The sequence below is a fragment of the Apostichopus japonicus genome, chromosome 3 (genome assembly GCF_037975245.1).
Source record: "Apostichopus japonicus isolate 1M-3 chromosome 3, ASM3797524v1, whole genome shotgun sequence".
NCBI lineage: Eukaryota > Metazoa > Echinodermata > Holothuroidea > Aspidochirotida > Stichopodidae > Apostichopus > Apostichopus japonicus.
Genome location: NC_092563.1, coordinates 5,464,325 through 5,483,940, shown reverse-complemented (window position 1 = coordinate 5,483,940; position 19,616 = coordinate 5,464,325). Strand labels below are relative to the sequence as shown.

The window sequence follows — 19,616 nt, the reverse complement described above, 5'->3', positions numbered from 1 at the left end:
CATTTGAATTGTGACTTAATTTTTCAGATCTGAGATTTCTAAGAAACTGAGAGTAACACTCGTTATTTGTCGTGTCATACTATCTTCTGTTGATGCAGACAGTTTTGCACAGACAACATTCTCGGTCGCCGTACCTGATCTTTGGAACGAGTTGCCTCCCGGAATTCGTATGATCACAGACTTCACCTCCTTCAAGTCACACCTGAAAACACATCTCTTTCAAGAGCACTATAAAGATGGTTTCTAGGATTTTTAAAATTTATCTGTTGTTCTGTCGTGTTGGTTTTTAGGTTCTAACTTCAATTGGAATTTTCACTTTTTAGCATTCAAATTGTAGATTTTGTAGTCAATCTGTTTTATCGCTTTACTTTTCACCAGTGCTTTTTTTTTTTTTTTTTTAATTTTTCGATCTCATATTCCTGTATATATCTGTAGATGGTATGTGTATTTACCGTTTTATTGTATTTAATGTTTTATGTCATTTGTATTTTCTAGATTGTTTGTAAAGCGCACAGATGCATCGCGCGTAGTGCGCTATATAAGATTTTATTTACATTACAGTATTTACATTACACAACAGAGGAGGTTAAAATCAAAGTTATTACATTCTATCGTAGAAACAGTTTCAAATTTCTACAAGCTGGCAAAGTCAAATTTTCGTACCTGGACTTCCTTGGTGATCATCTCTGGGATGTTGGTGCTGCAGAGAAGTTTTCGATATCTGTGAACGGCCCTCTTCCACTGTAAAGAATGGAGCCATTGGTCTCGGACATAGACATTGCTGGCCTATCGAAATAAAAATTTAAAAAAAAAAATTAATTAAACATCAACTTAGAATTTAAGAGATTGTCAGTATGCAACGACCAAAATTGGTGAACACTCTTGCAACAGAAGGGTTAGCAGGCATTGTAAAGTTGTTAAATACTAGATAAAGAGTCATCGGTCTCAAGTATATACTCCAGCAAACAACACAAAAAACGATGCAGAAACTGTGAAACTTTTCTTCATGATAGCCTATATGTTATGTACTGTACTACACAAACTATAAGTTGAATGACTCAACCTTAATCTGTAACACCCTTTTAATGTTTGATGAATGATCTTCACTGACAGTTTTAATTCAGTTCATTTGATAAAGTTTCTCCGTGTATTTCTTCTTTTCCCTTCCTTGTTTTTTCCCCCCTTCCTTTCCAATGAGAGGTAACAGAATATTTACTATAACCCCTCTAAGGCTGACAAGTTTCTCACTTAGCAGGGAGTCAAATGTTACCTGACAGAAACTGTCAACCTAATCGATTGAGCTCCCTCAAATTCAATATTCTTCTTCGGGGAGACTGTGATAATGGGCAATAAAGATTTGTTGATTCAGAGCAGCTAGATGAAACTTGTCAAAAGTTAAGAAAAAGAGTCTGCAAGAGGTACGGTAAAGATATATCATAGACCAAAGGAAAAATAGACAGAGAGGTGGGGGAAGGGGTAGGGGAAGGGAGGGGGTGGGGGATTCATTATTGAATTTAATATATATGCTTCATGGATCATATCTGCTTTCTATGTAAAGCGCCTTGAGCAGTGACTTTTGTCAGATACTGATTTGGCGCTATATAAGTCTCATTTATTATATTATTGCTAGATTTCCTAGCACATACTGTACCTGTAAAGTTATAACTCTAACATTGTGATATTATTGTGGAAATACAGTAAGGTTTTATGTAAACCTTAATTCCACAATATATACAGTAATATATCAGATTCTGATCAGATTATATATAATACATAATAATGTTGCATCTTAGGAATGGTTCAATTCCAATAGTTCCATTTTACATGTTCTAACTTGATCTCTAACTTGATCACTAACTGAACATAACTGTACAATTTTCACTTCCAGGAAGTCACCATGTCGCACCAACACACTAAAATGTTATATATTATGGCCAGCTCTACCCATGCTCTACCCATTTTTATGCAAATGAAGGACCAATTACAGTAACACAGAAAGTCCATGACTGGAAACTACTGAATGACGAGACCAAAACCCAACCAAAGTATTCGTACAATTGAGAGTGTCACAGTATCCCAAGTGGCCAAGTTCCTTTGAACTGCATGCATATCAAAACTACTGATTATGCAACATAAGTGGATACGAGGTCAAATGTTTTATTGATTGGATGCAAGTCAAATCCCTAAATTAAGTAATTAATATAAAATATAAATATAAAAAATGGGGCCCCGTATTTCATTCTGACCGTTATTCTGCAGTAGAGGATACATGTATTAACGATACAGTGCTTCAGCCTTTAGATAACGGAACTGCTAAATGACATTCCTAAACTAATTAACACACAAGAGTAAATCAAGAAGCACCCATTCAAGGCTCCAGTCCCATAAGTTATAAAACTTACTGGTTTATATATTTACGAGTGACAATATATGAAATCAAGGATACTCCCGTCTTAACATGAAAAACAACGAAACGAGCCGACTATCTCGACTAGTTAGGAGATATCGGAACGTGGCTACAACTACGCTACAAAAGTGAAAACCCACACTGAAAGCGTAAAAATTAACGAAGTACATGAAAGCAAAACATCTTATGCTAAGTAAGAAAAGCTGAAACACATGTACATACGGAAAAACATGCCTATCCGCGTAAACAAGGCGGTATATATATGCAACGCTACAAATTACGCTACGAAGGGGAAAACCCACACAATAGCGTAAGAAGTAACGAAGGTACATGAAACAAGCAAAACATCTTATTTTTTGAAAGTAAGAAAGCTGAAACATGTACATACGAAAATATATGCCTATCCGCGTAAACAAGGCGGTATAGGCAACGAACGAAGTAGTCTCGCAGAGCTATTACCTGTTACCCTAAAAACGTTACGTAAGAAAAAACGAACGCATGGGCGAGAGTGTACACTAAAAACAGCCCCCAAAAACACCCTTCCCTACAAGAAAAGGATACTTATCAGGCTGGAAAAGATCCTTGGAAGTGCAGAAGTCCTGATAGGAAACTTCTAGAGTATAAATCCAAGGTAATCCGGGCGAATTTCGCGAAAATTTTTCTAACTCCGAAAAACACAGTGAGACACTTTGTGGGTAGAAAAATGAAGGAAGGCCATTAGGGCCAGTGAGGGTGTACAGTGTTAAAAGATTACCAGGGCATTCTAGACATGGTAGAATGCGGTGCATAGGTTGTGGGGAGACAGGTAAGTGGGGAACGAAGTAAATCATAAAATACGAACCAACCCTGCTGCGACAGTACCTTGCACTCTTGTGAGCAATTTTTACCTCAACAGCTCATTGTTGACCCAAACCTTTGTTTCACCCCTGTGGACAACCCTCAACTTTAACATCACAAGTATATTTCCAGGAGGTTCATCTCCAAGATTTTAATCACAAAGATATTCTTCTTATCTATAGCCAGAAAGAATCAGACATGTTTCGTTCCCTCCCTTTCCTAACAAACAAGACCATGCACTGAACTGCACTGGCTTGAACACAATTAGCCAATTTTTTTTTATTAATTTATGTTCAGATTTTTTTACAATTTAAACAAGCTGCTAACTTCTTTCATATCAAAATTATGAGACTCTTGTCCTTGGCATCTCGTTTAAAGTACATCTAATATATTACAGCAATGAATGCAGTTTCCATGAAATAATCAATCCAGACTGTTATTCATAAGATATGATTCTCAAGAACCATTTCCATGTTGATAGTTCTTCACCCAGGCTGCAACCATTGTAATCTAAATCTTTTATATCAAATTTCATCTCTGCTTTCTTTATCTTCCCCATGTATGACTAAACCACAACAATGCTATAAATTACATAATGCAGAATTTCTAACTTGGCAAAATTCCAAGAAACCAGTGCTCTCTCTCTCTCTTATGAGTGGACACTTAGTGAGCATACCTGTAATTAGTAGTTGCCGAGGGAGACTGACTCAGAGATTTGCTAGAACCAGATCAGAAATCTACGTATCAAGTAGGCTAAATGCAAAGCCATGCAGATGCCGAGAATTTTTAAAAGCTACAGTATTTGCTTGATTTTAAAATTACCTATAGAAAGAAGTCTACAACCAGGTTAATGGACGATTAATGTTTTCACAATGCTGTCATTATCGCTGCCCCTCCACGGTACATTCATGTTACTTTACAAATCCCAGTGATTTCCCATCTTAGGAAAATTATTTTCCCTGCTCTGAGTTTTCCGGTTATCGTTTGTTGCTAGGAAATTGTAGTAATGGGTAGTTTTAAAAAGAGGGTATTAATTCAACGTTCTAAATTGCAGATACTTCTTGGTTTTACAGATGGGAGAAGAGAAACCTGATATATATACATTGAAACAGAATTGGTAAGGCTAATAGATAAAAATCTTCTTCACCAAATGTAGGCTGTAAGAATTCAGGTCAAGTCAGCAGGTACTGTACAGTAGGCTTGCAGCTGTTTTGGTTTGTTTGTTCCTCTGTTTGGATTTGTAATGTAAATTTAGTTTGCAAAAGCAGTAACCCATAAATAAATGATTTCAATATTAAGTGTGTGGAATGTTGCTGAAATTCAAAGAGATGACTCCAATGAGCTTTGAATAAGAAGAAAGGAAATCTTCTTTACCTTCAAAGGCAGGGAGATTTTAAGAGAAGAATTAGAAGATTCACTATTAAACCAGTTTATAGGACCATATTGATCTAATTTACTAACCCCCATAGAACTGAAAGTTTTGATGTTCTTTTAGCACTTAAAACAATGTGTTTTTGGACTTAATATTAACTACTATCTCTAGGAATAATGGATTTTCTTGAGAAAAACAAGCTCTATATCTCTTGACTACATGTTGTCCCAATTTTTTTTTTCTGTTTTTTCTAGAGATTTTCCAAATGGCAAAAGGTGATAAAGTTGTTAAACACGATGAGTGTATTCATCAGATAAAAGGTCTGTACGAGTGATTTTAGACTGTGCTTACATTAAGAATCAGACCCAGCGCTTGGTGTTCAGCTTTAAACCAAGGTCTACTGTTTCTGCGGGTTGACATTAGATCCCCCCCCCCCACCTTTTCGACATCAGAGCCTGCGTGCGCTCACGATCACTGAACAGGGAGTTGAGGTTGGTTTGCTGACTGGAAGAAATGTGCGGAGCAGACAAGCTAGATGTGTGTCGTACAACCTGCTTCATTTCAAATAAATACGTGCTTAACAAAAGACAAGGGAGGTATAGTGCCAAAGCACAAGATCTGATCCCCCTTTGATCCTAATCTACAGTATAGTGGGATCTAAGTTGTAGGGTCTGATTCAACAAATCAAACCCCAGTAGGGCGGGGGGGGGGGGGGTAAATGGGGTTCAGCACTGCTCTGTCTGTCTCAAGTATAACAAAAGCGAAGAGAACTGGTTTATCCTCCAGATAACTCAGGACTGTTGGTATGCCATTTGCAGAGATGTTGGGTAAAGACTGTGTGACTATACAGTAGTTACAACACAGTAATTTAATATGGTTCTATAACTAGAAGCCCACTTCCAGTCGACTGGAAGCCAGCTAGTCAATGACTTTGATTCATACACACAATAATCTATATACAGCCAGATCCTTGAACCATGGAAGTAATTATACAAGTCCATGCTTGCATGAACTAAGGCAATCCCTATAGAATATAAGTAGGGATATGTAGGCCTATAGATTAGCATGCTGTTGATCAAACACTTAAAAGTCCATTAAGCCTATAACCACATGACTTAAATACTGTTGATCGAGTCAATGTTTGTCTCAGAAATTCTCCTATATACAGTACTAGTCTCCAGTCAATAGTATTGGACAAGCTTAATTATTCCAATGTAACTTACACAACTGCATAGCAACCAGTAAATCACAACAACATCATTTACAAACCCAATTGAATTGTCCAGACTCCAATTCCTGTTAGTAAAAGAGATTCTGGCTTTCTCAAGTGCTACAAATATACAAAAGAAGTGCCGAGTCACTAAAAAGGCAACAGCACACCTCACTAGAGTCCCTTCAGAGAAAGTAAGTTAAAAGCAGATTTCCCCATTAATTTGCCAATTTCTAACAATCTTACCAAACCGTAGATGCTAAGTATTTTATTCCAAGTAAGTTTATGTCAATTCATCAAACTAAAGATACCCTTGTTAGATGGATATTGTTTCTACCAAATGAGCACTAATTATTTAACCATCGGACCATGGATACTCCGCATTCTGAAAATCTCCATCAACTAGAAACTTTTTACAGTAATGATCGCATGCAAGCACCATTCAGTTCCAATTTAGTGCATTTTATTGGGGGAGGGGAGGGGGGAGGGTTTGGGTGGAGAGTTTGTTTATCATCATTTCTTCATTACTTTGAAATGATAATTACGCACAATGAAGACATAAACTGTGGATTTTAAAGTAAACTGTCGAACTATGTTTGAAAACTTACCAAAATGAACACAAAATGCATGTTCATATTAAACAAAGAGAATATTTTTGTTACCTGGGGAAAACAAAAGCGGGGATCTTCCAACAATACATTTCGAAAAGCTAGGGTTTCTGTTTAAGTACAAACTTGTTCTAACAATGAAGTAAATGGTTGCTGACCTAAATTTGTCTATAGATGCTTATTAAGTGAACAAGGAAATTCATGCGGAAACTTTAACTATGGCTGATGTCCCAAAGGAAAGTAAAGGGTTTTTATTTTTAAAACAAGGAACCTTTTGACTATGGAAGCTGTACTGTACATTATCACCGTTATTATTTTGAATTTAAGTGCACTTCCTAGTGTCCATACACTGTACAAACCAACCTGAGAATACAAGTTTCCATTTTTGTTCTAACATCTTCATCTTCTAATTTGTTATTGTTTTTGTCTTGTTGATTTGAATGATGTGGAGAATACAATGCCCCCTTTAATAGTGCTGCTAGTTCTCCTACTGTAGGTCTACCGGTTCTCCACTCCAAAATAGTCACGTACTGTACCCATGCAAGCATTTAGAGTTGTCATATAAAGTCTGTTATGTGACAGGAAGAGAATGGTAACAGCTAAGATCATGCTCATATGGGAAGAACCATGAAACAGTATAGTCTACAATCATGCCATGGACTGACGGATTTGAGAGACAAACATTCAACATGCCCTTCGCGTTCATTCCACACTAAGTTCCCATTGGGCCATTTCCCCTGTTCATTCCTGGATCCTCAACGCATATAACTGATCTGGCTGTACCACTTCCTCAAACCAATCACATAGGTGGAGTAAAGTTGCTTTTTCCTTGGCTTAGGCTACGATCATTACAAAGTGATCCATGTCTGTGTCCAAAATCGTCAATTCTCCATCCTCCATCCCACCCCCCCTCTATCTTCCATTTAGTGCAAAACTACAAAACTTCTCACAACAACACATAGGTTAGGAGGTGTACTCTGCATGCTGCAGTACTAGTCGAGACTAGAGAGTGGTTGAGAGGTGCACTCTGCATGCTGCAGTACTAGTGGAGACTAGAGAGTGGTTGAGAGGTGCATTCCGCATGCTGTTAGTCGTAAATTGAGAGTGTAGAGTGGTAAAGGTGTACCATATTTATCTAAGAGTCCTGTTAGGGTACTGTCCGTATGTATTTAGTGTATTGGAGAGCAGGTACTTGGAACCCCATGGCAACTAGTTACTGCACACACACTACTGTACATATGATATAAGCAGATATCTAGCACAGCTGATGTTGTGTACAACAGCAATAGATCCAAAGAAACTCACTTCCGTACTTGCAGTAGATACTGTAGCATCAAAATATGTTAATCTAGATTGCTTTAACTGTTTCCCTTCCTTGTTCCACTTTCATTTTTGGTTATTAATCCTTTCTGCACAAAAGGATATCCTGCTATTTTGACTACTCAGAATCTGGTTTGCAAAAAGCCAGCTAAAACCAGAAAATTTCCCTCCCCTTTCGAACTTTCTTTATAATATTTCCCAAAGAGCTATCTATTTACTCCAAACTACAATGAAGCTTAACAAGTCAGTGGAACAATTAAGCTTTGAATCAAACCAACAACATCAAACTGTAACTGCTTCAAAATTTACCACTTTTGAGCATCATGCTCATGGATGGGACTTTGAACACTGGGGATATTTCTATATGACAAAATTGGTCTAGAATTTACAAAGCTTACTAAAATTACAATCTGAAATTTAAATCATTAGGTACATCATTCTCCCCCCCCCCCTCTGCCTTCACTCCCCATCCCCCTCCCCTCCATTTTCCTTCTCTGCTTTGTAAGCATCCTGTCACTGATAATATAGCTGAGATGGAACTAACATAATTTTTATATGCACTGTCGCTCAACTCTTCAAGCAATATTAAAGGTTAGGTACTGTCAAATCTGAAAACCCATCTGGTCAACTTTCCATTAAATTTGAATTTAAAAAAAAAATATTGTAAATAAATTTGAACTTGAACATATGTAGTAAACATAGTTTGTAACATTTTATTATTTTTTATTTATAGACGCACTCAGTTGGCAGATTATCCCATGGAGAGTTTTTTTTTTTTTTTTAGATATGTATCCAAGGTTTGCCCCTCTGACATTTTGAAATGTAAAACAAAACTGTTCAACACGCACTGCTACTATGCAAATCGTGCATGTTCGCCGGATCGGATGATTCAAAACCATTATTATTCCCACAGTGTTTCCATTAAAAACACCCCCAGCGGTGAAAATTAATACATTATCGATTCCTATATGCCTTAGGAGTGCTGTAGCTACTTTTGTCTGTCAGTTTAAGCTAACTACTTAACGATACCATCTTCTTTGAATATCCCTTTGCCTCTGAATCGTATTTGACAAAAATCTGATTATAATTAAATTCTGAATCACTGGCATCTTTCTCATACATGAGCAAACTTTAAAACCGCTGAGATGGAAACAATTAAGTTGCTATAAATTAGAACAATAAATTTACTACTTTGAAATTATCAGGTCTATGAGGTGTGCTATATTCTTTACATAATCAAATCTTATCTAAAACAAAAGACATTTTCCGAGAAAGCCAGTGACTCTTTCGACCAATCTAGAGAATTCCCTTCTACCGTTGGTCTGCTTTCTGTTCCACGTTGTGTGTTAATTAATGAATCATATTCGATCTGCACACATCTAACTCATGATCCTCTTGACTGTCGTAAATATTTAAGGACGGCACCGGGAATTATCAAGCTTAAAGGGGACACCAAGAGATTTTTTAGGTTTATGTAATTCAAGACTGCATGGCAATTAATTAAAAACTGAACAAAGTTTCCCCCCCCCCCCCCCAAAAAAAAATTGTATGCTTTGAAAAGAAGTTGAAACAATTTATCTTTATCTTTATTTTGCAGGTTTAAGGAGAGACAAAAACACAACCACTATCATCATGGTCATATAAACGCATGTACAACTTCCCCAAACTTCTGAGAATACTCTTATTCAATTTCGGGATATATCTAACGTTTCTACACACACATGCAATCACACACACACAAAAGGCTGAAGACTTGGTCAAGTCTAAGTACAAATCATTGAGTCACATGTGCTTCTATTTCTTCTATTTGTCTTTGTTTATTATGTACAATGCTGAATCTAAATTATTGAAGCTGTTTGTAATAAATGACCTAATGATGACATTAGTGTCAACACTGGTAAAATTCTACCTTCAAAATTCAAAAATCTACCTTCAAAATATGAAAAGACGAACAACGAGGGAGAGAGTAAACGGTTTCAGATCCAAGTGGCACGATGACTTCATAGATTTACAAAATGAGAGCTCCCAGATGCAAAGTTTAAACCAGGATACCTCCCAAACGGAAAAAGATTTTTGTTACGGTAGCTATTTTGGGAGAGCCAGTCTTCACAATGTTCATCGTCATATTTAAGCCAAAGATGATGGTTACAGGTTTGTGTCTCCTTTGAGGGCAGATTAAAAGTTTTGAGCTAAAAATTTCAAAAGATTATACCCTCCCAGCTGGTACCTCCCCTTTAAGGTCTTTCCGGTGGGAAGAAAATCGGTAAGGTTTTACAATATCCTGGCAAAATGTGACACAAATCGGGATGCATACTACCAAACAATGCTGATATAGGTACACATTAATACAGCGTAGTACCATCACAAAAAGATTGATACTATTCTTTCTGCCAATAACATTGATTACTATTTTCAATAAATAAACCATAATGAATATATACACAACTGGTGGAAAATTTATATTTCTTTTGTAAAGTATATATACCTGTACAGTACATGCATGGTCATTAATAAAAGCTGAAACATTTTCTATATAGGCCTAAAATTTTAGATGAATTCAGCATAAAAAAAAAATCCCCAAACATAACCCATCAATTGTTCTGTAATATTATGAAACATGACATCTTCAAACTCTAGCTTCTTACAGCTTCTAATCATGAGTTTATCAATATATACAGGCCCCCTCGACTCTTTCGATAAATAAACAAGATTGGGAGAACTCCTACAGCAATCTCTTAGAGTATGTACAGTATATACTGTACGCCTTTTGTTAAAGCAGTATGCACACTGCATATTTAAATAGCATTGCAAGAAGCTAAAATGGCATGACATAACTCTCTGTTTACACTTTAGGCCTAATTGTGGGTAACATTTCCGGCAAGCCTTGTAGGGGAATCATACAAATTTAGCAACTAAATGCCGTACTTATGAATAATGCCAGTGATTTAAAATAAAACCCACTGGCTACAAATCGAGTCTGCAAAACTGGGCATTGTTTTTGTTCTACTGGCAAATGACAACATCAACTGACTGTATATTTAGCCAGTCAATAGAAGCCTGACTTTCCCTTCATGTTTCCTCTCTTTATTTTATTTTTTTAATATATATGTCCAAACTCCAAAGTGTTAAATCTTTGACCAGTACCAATTTTGTATGCTACGCAGGTCACAGTCTATATGATGAGAGGAGACCGGTATTACAGAGAGAAATACAGTGATTCCGGAAATTCATGTGATTTTGAGTTGATTAGTTTGATACAAAAAATATGAAATGATCCCTTTAATCACCAAGACGAAATGACAGAACATCATAACTTTTCAATCATATGAGAGTCAATAAATTTTGACTTTTTTTTTTTTTTAAGCCAGAAAAACCATTAATGTCAAGCACAAACGTGTCTAGCTCTCTTACATCTGGAGTGCCACAAGAAGAAACTTCTTGCTTTAATGGAATAGAAGCAATCACGAGGAAACCTGCTGTATTTAACGGATCCATTAAATGTCGCAAGTTCATGTACAGTACGACATCCTTCCTCCAAATGTGATGACCTATACAGAAGATGCAAATCTACCCCTGATTCCACGAATTCACTCCCAGTAAAAACACATCCAGTTAATATTCATCATAAATAATTGAATGTCAGAGATAGCACACAGCATTAGGTCAAGGGCAGAAACTTGTCTGTTTAAGTTTGGAGTGTATACAGTCTCAGACTAACAATACCTGAGTCGCAAAGTTACCAGGACTTACGCATAGCTCACCCTCAAAGATTTGTACCTCTAGTCGTCGTTCTTTGGGCCTTCGAAAGTCTTAAATACAGATACTTATAGATGCATTAACTAAGTTTAAGTTATGTAAACTTCATCTTTGCATTGAGGCATGCATTCAGTATATCAAAAGCTTTTACTATACTGTACTTAAAACACGTCACACACACATATACAGTAAGCACACACACAGCTGTGTTTTACATTCAGACCGATCACCCCATTGTTTTCTCCATTGTTCAAATCCACGTACCCTAACCTTAACAATACCCCATACAATAGAATTCTTCCGAGGACGTGATGATTCTTTAGAAATCACAACCGAGGACCTAAAGGAAATTCTTTTGTTCAAGTCCTCGGTCAGAATACGAAACAAACGCACCCATACACACAGCTGTGTTTTACATTCAGACCGAGCACCCCATTGTTTTTTCCATTGTTCAAATCCTAACCTTCACAATACCCCTTAACAATAGAATTCTTGTGAGGACGAGATGATTCTTTAGAAATCACATCCGAGGACCTGGAATGCTTTTGTTCAAGTCCTCGGTCAGAATACGAGACAAACGCGTGACACACGCACACAAAGTAATAATACCAAGCCATTCTACTGTACCTCTATGAATAGCAAATCAATTTCCTTTCTTTGTTTTTCCAATTACTTGCAGATATTTTGCTCTAGCATCAATTAAAAAGAGATCCAGTTTCTCCTGCAGTGGCCGTTGCACACCGATTTTGAGCTATCAATTTAACACGTTTCCAATATTAGCCAATGGCTGCACAGTGCATGATAGGTGTAAACAAAAACAGATTAATACCATAATAAAACACTCTTCTTGTGCTGAAAAAAGAATTTAATTATCTCTCTCTCCCTCTCTCTCTCTGTCTCTCATGTCTCTATCTGTCTTACCTGCAGCAATAGAGACCCCGTGTGGAGAACAACTCGTAAACAACAGTTTTGACCTGCTTCCCATCTCGTGAGAGCGTGAATGTCGTGTATACTACAGTACGGTATGGGACACTCCATATGTCCCTCAGGCTGTGGAAATGAAAAGAATAGAGAATAATGGAGATCTACCGGTATGCTGATAAATGAGAACAGCTTCACAATACAAATTTAACAAGAAAATATATAAGCCCATGTTAGGAAATTTATCAACAAAAGTCGATAGTAAAGCAAAATGTTTAGACTTCACTTGTTTATTTCTGTATATAAATTTATATCAAACAAATTCTATAGAGAGCAAAATAAGAGACCGAAGAAGGCAAAAAGTGCAAAAAGGGTGATAAATTGTAAAAATTATACAAACGTGTACGAGAACTTTGAGAAAGCACATCATAAATGTATCAAAATGATAGGATTGTACTCGTATATAAGAATGGTTCTGAAACATCATTAAATGGGCAAAAAGATAAATTTATTTTTGTACGTAAATGAACTTTTTTAAAGAGAAGGACTTTAATAGCCAACCGGTGTACTTGCAGGACTCGACGAAATTTGGTTTGGCTTTTTATCGCACAAGGAGATTACTCAGCAGTGATCTTTGAATCTCTGTGGTGTCCAACTTTCATTAATTAAATAAAAATTCAGTTCAGTAATGGTTCTACAATACTCCCCCACAGAGTCGATACTCTTAGATGGGTCCCATATCGTAGAGTTCCTCATAGCTAGGATCTGCGTTCATACTGTACGAGAGCACTGATGCCCTGCAAGCTGAGCCCAACTATCATATGATGGTGTAATACTGCAGGCTGGCAGCTATGATGGGTACATTGACAATATAATTTAAGAGCTAGTTAACTTCTTGAGATATGGTGAGTTTAAATTAATAATAATCATAATAACAAATGGTGATTTATAACGCGCCCATATCCACCAGGAAGGGTGCTCAAGGCGAGGGAGAGAAAGAGAGAAAAGGAAGCAAAAAAAAATACGAATGGAGAAAATAATTATTGTTTAACATTGATGAATGCTTGACGCATTAAATGGGTTTTCAGAAGTTTTTTTTTTTGGGGGGAATGAGAGAATAATTTGGATAAGAAGGACGGGTATGATTATCAAAAAATACAAAAGAAATAAAATCATAAATACATGAAATATTGCTAAATTCAGTATACAATAATATAATGAACTACTATACTGAGAGAATCTTATGGTGAGTGTTGAATTGCAAACAGTTTAACCAGAGAAGAATCACTTAATATCAAAAAGCTACTAAAAATAGAAACCTATAATACAACCTCACCAAGACTACACTGGCTAAACAGTGCATATTCTGTTCCAACTTCCATATGTACAGTATACTCATTATATTCCTTGTGGACCTATAGGCTTCTACTACATTTACATTGGCAAACAAGCAGCTTACGCCGTCGTCGTTGACATCGTTTGATGAATATATACTGCGCATCTGCATCCAGCTCAGAGTATCTCTACGATGTTGCCGTAATTGAATAAACCATCCTATCAGCGTGCACACAGTCCCCCCAGTACTGTACATACTACAGTAATTAAAAGTGTATAAACTTCAAAGGAAGAATAACATATATTGTGTGACTGACACACAAGTCAATGGTGTTGAGTGTGAGAAACACAATCTCTGTATTGAAACGTGTGATACTGGGTAGGTTTTTTTTTTTTCCCTTCTTCTTTTTTTTCTTTCCCGTACAGTAAGGCAGCCGCGGGCAAGATTGAAAAGCAAAAACTAAAGACGAACATATTCTTGCAATTGATGTCAATTACTTGTTTCCCCCCTCGCTACTTCTGCATGTGAGCATAATGTAGCTTCCATGTCATGATCGTGAAACCGATGAGGGTAATTTTGACATTCTCCCAGCGAGCGTTCGTGGGTGTGAATATTGAACAGAGGAATAATGTGCAACTTACGGACAGATTATCAATAATCTAAATGCATCTGATAGCCACAATAACAACTCAAAATATTTCTTTCCTTTTTTTTCTGCTTTTTTTTCCTCTCAATTTCTTTGCTTTTAAATTCTTAAACTTTAGTCAATCATATCATATATAAAGTTGGATTGCTTGCCAAAGGAAAGAATTAAACAAACAGTGATCACCAATTGGCAACAGGAGAGTGAATTTTTTCTTTTAAACTGAAGATACCGTACGTATCAAAGAAGTTTTTGGTTTTCCAATTCTACACTTCATTATTGAGATACTGTAGTTCCCTTTAGCAGATCACTTTAAACTTCAAAATCAAAAACAATAAGTCAAATCAGGAATTTTTGACTGTTTAATTATATACTACTTAAATTTAAAAATTCATCCATTCCCCCAAAGCTCCCTACAAAAAGGAGACATATATAAAGATGTTGTGTGCATCATCAGTTTTAACAGCAATATATACAGTATTGTTAAACTGACTGGACAGTTCCCAATATTACAATTACTATAATCGATCAGAACTGTCAGCATCAATTGCGATTCAAAAGACTATATATAACTGGAATTATTTTAAGCTTTTACACCTTTCAATGTTTCATGACTGTGCTGATACATGTATTTAAATTACACTGTTGTCATATGACTGATCAGTTACTGTACAACTACTTTAAGCATATATGCCATGGTATTGCACTTCTTACTCGTGTAGTTGTTATGCACATTAACCCAGCAGGGATGTAATGATTTCTTAGTCTGTCAGCTTTCATTCACTCATGATCATTGTGTTTCTTTTTTTTTCTTTGATTTAACCACAAAGTAATACTCCTTCTGTTTGCTTTCAGCACCTCTGAAAGTTGCCACAGAAGTAGACCTTGCTTACCTTGGGCTTGAAACACTAGACCTCTCTGCAGAAATTGTCGTACATTTGCATATCGATATGTAAAACATGCATGAGTGGTAGATAAAATACTTGTTATATCCCATTGCCATGTAAATCAGTTGCAGTGGACTTTTACATAGGATCAGTTGAATATTTTAAAATTTTACAAATTAGATTTTACATAATTTGATTATAAAAGAAAACTAATATTATGAGAAAGTGTTCATGTGGCAATGGCATGATAATAATAATCAAATTACATTCATTTATTTATCCTTATTTAGCCTTTATTTTGGTGAGCAAAAACAATCTACGGTAGGAGCGTGTCTTAATTTGGCATGCAATCTTATTTTAGAATAATATTATCTGCAATTTAATAAAATTTGCAAATAAAAAATTAACAAAATTTTATGATTATGATGGCATAATAAACCTAGCGGTATATTTTTGGTCACACAATATAATAATTTTATGCGGTTTGTTTTGCTATTTTATTAACTCTAGGTGTCCCTTACATTGTAACACCTCAGAGCTTTTCTCTAAGACTGCACTAAGCCCTTAATCCTCTCATCACTCTTTCCTTTCATCTTACCTCTCCTTGTTTGTGTCTATTTTTGCTTAATTTTGTCCAATTTGAACTGTCTGTCCTTCCGGGTGTCTTAATGTGTTCTTACATTGTTTTCATTCCAGTTAGCCTCTGAACAAGATCCTGCTAGGATCAAAACGTCAGGCTCTCTAAATTTTTTTTTCCTTTCTTGCTTGTTAAGTTTCGGTTCATAAACAATTGAGCTGTTATTTTCAAAATAAGGTGCCATCATTGGCATTGCAGGCGCCATTACTTTGAACAGGGAGTTGTTATGGACAACTCCCTGCTTTGAACACTGAGAAAAAGTCAAAGTAGATGTGCATGCCCTAAACTTCCCAATTTATGAAAACTTAACGTTTCCAAATTCGCTGTTAAATGTTAACTTCACATATAATACAATTGATGTCAAAACAGTTTAATCTTTTGCTTGACAAATGACAGGTACACAGTATGTGAGAACATCCACTGAGTCTGCATGCACTTGTTCAGCCAGAAAAAAAAGAAAAAAAGAAATAGTGGTGAAACAGAGTTATAAGAATATCACTTTTATGGGCAACATATGTGCATGTATCATCTAAGCAAAACAACATACTGTACGAAAGAAAAGAATGAAAAAAACTGTTCTGTGAATATAATTATTAATAACCAAACATCTACATTAATATTAAATATAGAGGACAGAACATATTTGCCAAATATGCCACATGTTGCGTGACTCTCTTCAAATTTCACACTTATTTATCCTCGTTCAAAAATTTGTATTTAGGGTTTAATGTAAATAAAGTCATAACTCAATCTTTGTTACATTTACATCTTGTATTACATGTTAAATAGATAATTCCCTGTAACGGAAAGGGTGTGTCATACAGTCATGCAACCCTCTACTAAGAATAAAAAAGAGCTACACAGAGTGACTTAGTAGTTAAGTAGCTTATTGAAGCTGGGTATAATTAATTCATCTCATTGCCATTAAAATGCAATGCAAAATAATATTAATAATAAGGCAGTTATATTTACAATGACTTGAGCGACCACAAATGTGGGAGAAACTCGCAAGGGCTTATGGATTACAATATACACGTCGGGTGGCTTCCAATTCAACTTAAATTCAAATTAACTCAAATTTGGAATCTTTTCAAATTTAGAACTTGGTCGTTTCAGATGGGAGTTTAACCGTAGATTGCTCTTGGATGAAAAACCCACCTTACTATGACCCTCCCGGAACCTCCCGATTGCTTAAGCCTCATTGTTTCAAAATGCCACCACTTTTATCCACTCGGCCACAGCAACGGTAGATTTATGGTAAAGTCCAAAGATGAATAGCAGTTTGTTTCCTCCTTTCACAGAGGAATCATAGTATTTTGTGACAAACCAAAGTTTGGAGCCTTCAAAATGGCTACAGTACACAAAATTTAAATACAAAATTATTCCCCTGTGAAATTCTATGCATCCTCTTATTATGTGTACAGTATCATAAAGTACTTTACCATAGTGTAAAGGCAGACAGGTGATTGCATATATATACAATTTCTCAAAGTTAGATTCACTATCCCCTAGAACTCACACAAATTGCAATTTATATGTCATTGCAGCTAATTTTCTATATCAACTCTTGCATAAATTTCTTCTTGTCCAATAAGATGGCAATTAATAGGGGTTTTTAAAGTGGGCTCTACATGTTTATCATGACCGAGAACATTTATCATGACCAAGAACACTTCAAGTGTCCCACATCTATCACAACTATAGATATTGATATTTGCCTTAAAAAATATATCTTTCCAGAAACGTTAAAATATGTGTTGTTACACAAGCAAGCTACGAATTCATGCAAACTGATCTTCTGTTCAAACATATTTAATTTCATGTCGAGGGATTCAAAGATCGCAACTAGAAGCTCTGTTTTAAAGTAATGGATGTAAGTACAGTAGCTGACCCCATGATACCATGATGTACATATATATATACTGTTACAGTACTAAATATGCAATACACCTTCATTAATTTAAACCTTCACTCTGTAGACGAGGAATACCTTCGGAAGGAAGAGGTGGTGATCCAGAAGAAGGTCTATGGGGGCGCTGTGATAAACAATTACCATTTCTACCTTGCTACCTTTACTAGTAGAAGGACTGCAACCTAGGACTCTTGATTTGCAATACTAATTTATTATTAAAGACAAATGCATTTAAATTACAATACAACAAGATCCTTTGAAAATCATTCTAGGCATTGTATACTTCCACACATATATACACACCCACACATACAGTAATCACACACAAACTAGCAGATACCTGTACATACACCACCCGCACTCTGGACAGAGAAGAGTCATAAATTGTCAACAAAATCTGGGGGGAAACTAAAATATATAAATCTTAGCTACTAACTATGGGTACAGTAGTATAGGTAAGTCTGAACTACCTTCTGTGGGTGCACTGCTACATGAATAATAAATTACTCATTTCATAAGATCTGTTAGCAATTTTACTAGCTAGTATCACAGAGAGTGTACAGTATAATGCATCACTTGTAAAACTGAACAGGTACGTTATATCAATGGAAACAATATTGAACTTGTGTAGTTTGAACCATTGAGATATGACTTCCGGGTTTAGAAAGACTAGAAAGAGCAGACCTTTATCTTTGCTCCCTGCACCAGACACCGGAACTGAACCTGGCCTGTGGTTCATAATAATATGTTTATGCAATGATCTCATATTATAAGTATGGTAGGTTAATATACTGTGCGACAGAAGGTGCCTGGATATATGTAATATATCATGCCACAAATCATTCAGTGAAAGGAATATCAATTCAAGATCGAGTCTCACGGTAATATCAGGAAGTATAGGATTTAGGTTATCTAGACAAATAGACAGTGACACACTGGTGCCTATTGAATTTAACCTTACAGTACTCTTCTGTACTATATTAGTACAGAGAACACTGAACACTAAAGTACAATTAACAAATACAGTTCGACACAGGTCTAACATGGCTACATAGATACAGTATGTTGAACTTTCTTTTCAGAAGTAATGAACTGGCTAATTGATTTCAGTTTCGTGTGAAAGTAATTGTAAACAATGTAAGCAATTGTTCTGTTGTTGTCATTTCATTTAATGTCATTGTGAAGTGCAAAGTGACTAAAATACAGATCATTATAATTATATTGTACAGATGATCTATTGTCTTGTTTAAAGACACAATAATGAATATTGATTAAATCATGTGAAAAACTAGGCATCTGTACTATACTGCATGAATTCATTCATTTGGTTATATATGCTTTATAATGTGTGGTTGCACATTTTGTTTTTCTTTTAACTTAACCTACCTATCCTGTATTGGAGTGTCCTACTGACATGTACCTAATTGTTCAGTCCCTCGGCTTCTATAGAAAGTTCCATTGACAATTATGACACACATGTATTAACTAAAAGGGTTTCTTATTGTGGAAAGACATCAAATGAACCTTAAACTGGAGAGTTGTTGTTAATGAACCTCAATTTCCTCCTCAAACTACTGTAGAGAGGTAAATATTGTTTGGTTTGTTTCTTAACTATTTCCTTATTATGATAATCTGGGGAAGCGACTAATAATGAAAAGTTTTGCATTCTACAACAACAATAGTATGTACACACTAAAAAGGGACCACAGAGACTGTGCACCATGCGAGATAACTCTGTTAGCTCAGTTTGGTCCCTTGCTTGGTGTAATT

At 35.9% G+C, this 19,616-nt stretch overlaps 1 protein-coding gene across 1 annotated transcript in view; it reads right to left on the bottom strand.

The window, feature by feature from the left end:
* Nucleotides 1-19,616, bottom strand: part of LOC139961276 (C-Maf-inducing protein-like) — an 85,024-nt gene that overhangs the window by 61,915 nt on the left and 3,493 nt on the right. Inside the window, exons 2-3 of the mRNA XM_071960374.1 lie at nucleotides 12,432-12,560; nucleotides 664-786 (exon numbers count right to left, since the gene is read on the bottom strand). Of these exons, the coding sequence (XP_071816475.1) occupies nucleotides 664-786; nucleotides 12,432-12,560 (252 nt within the window). The remainder of the gene's footprint in view (nucleotides 1-663; nucleotides 787-12,431; nucleotides 12,561-19,616) is intronic.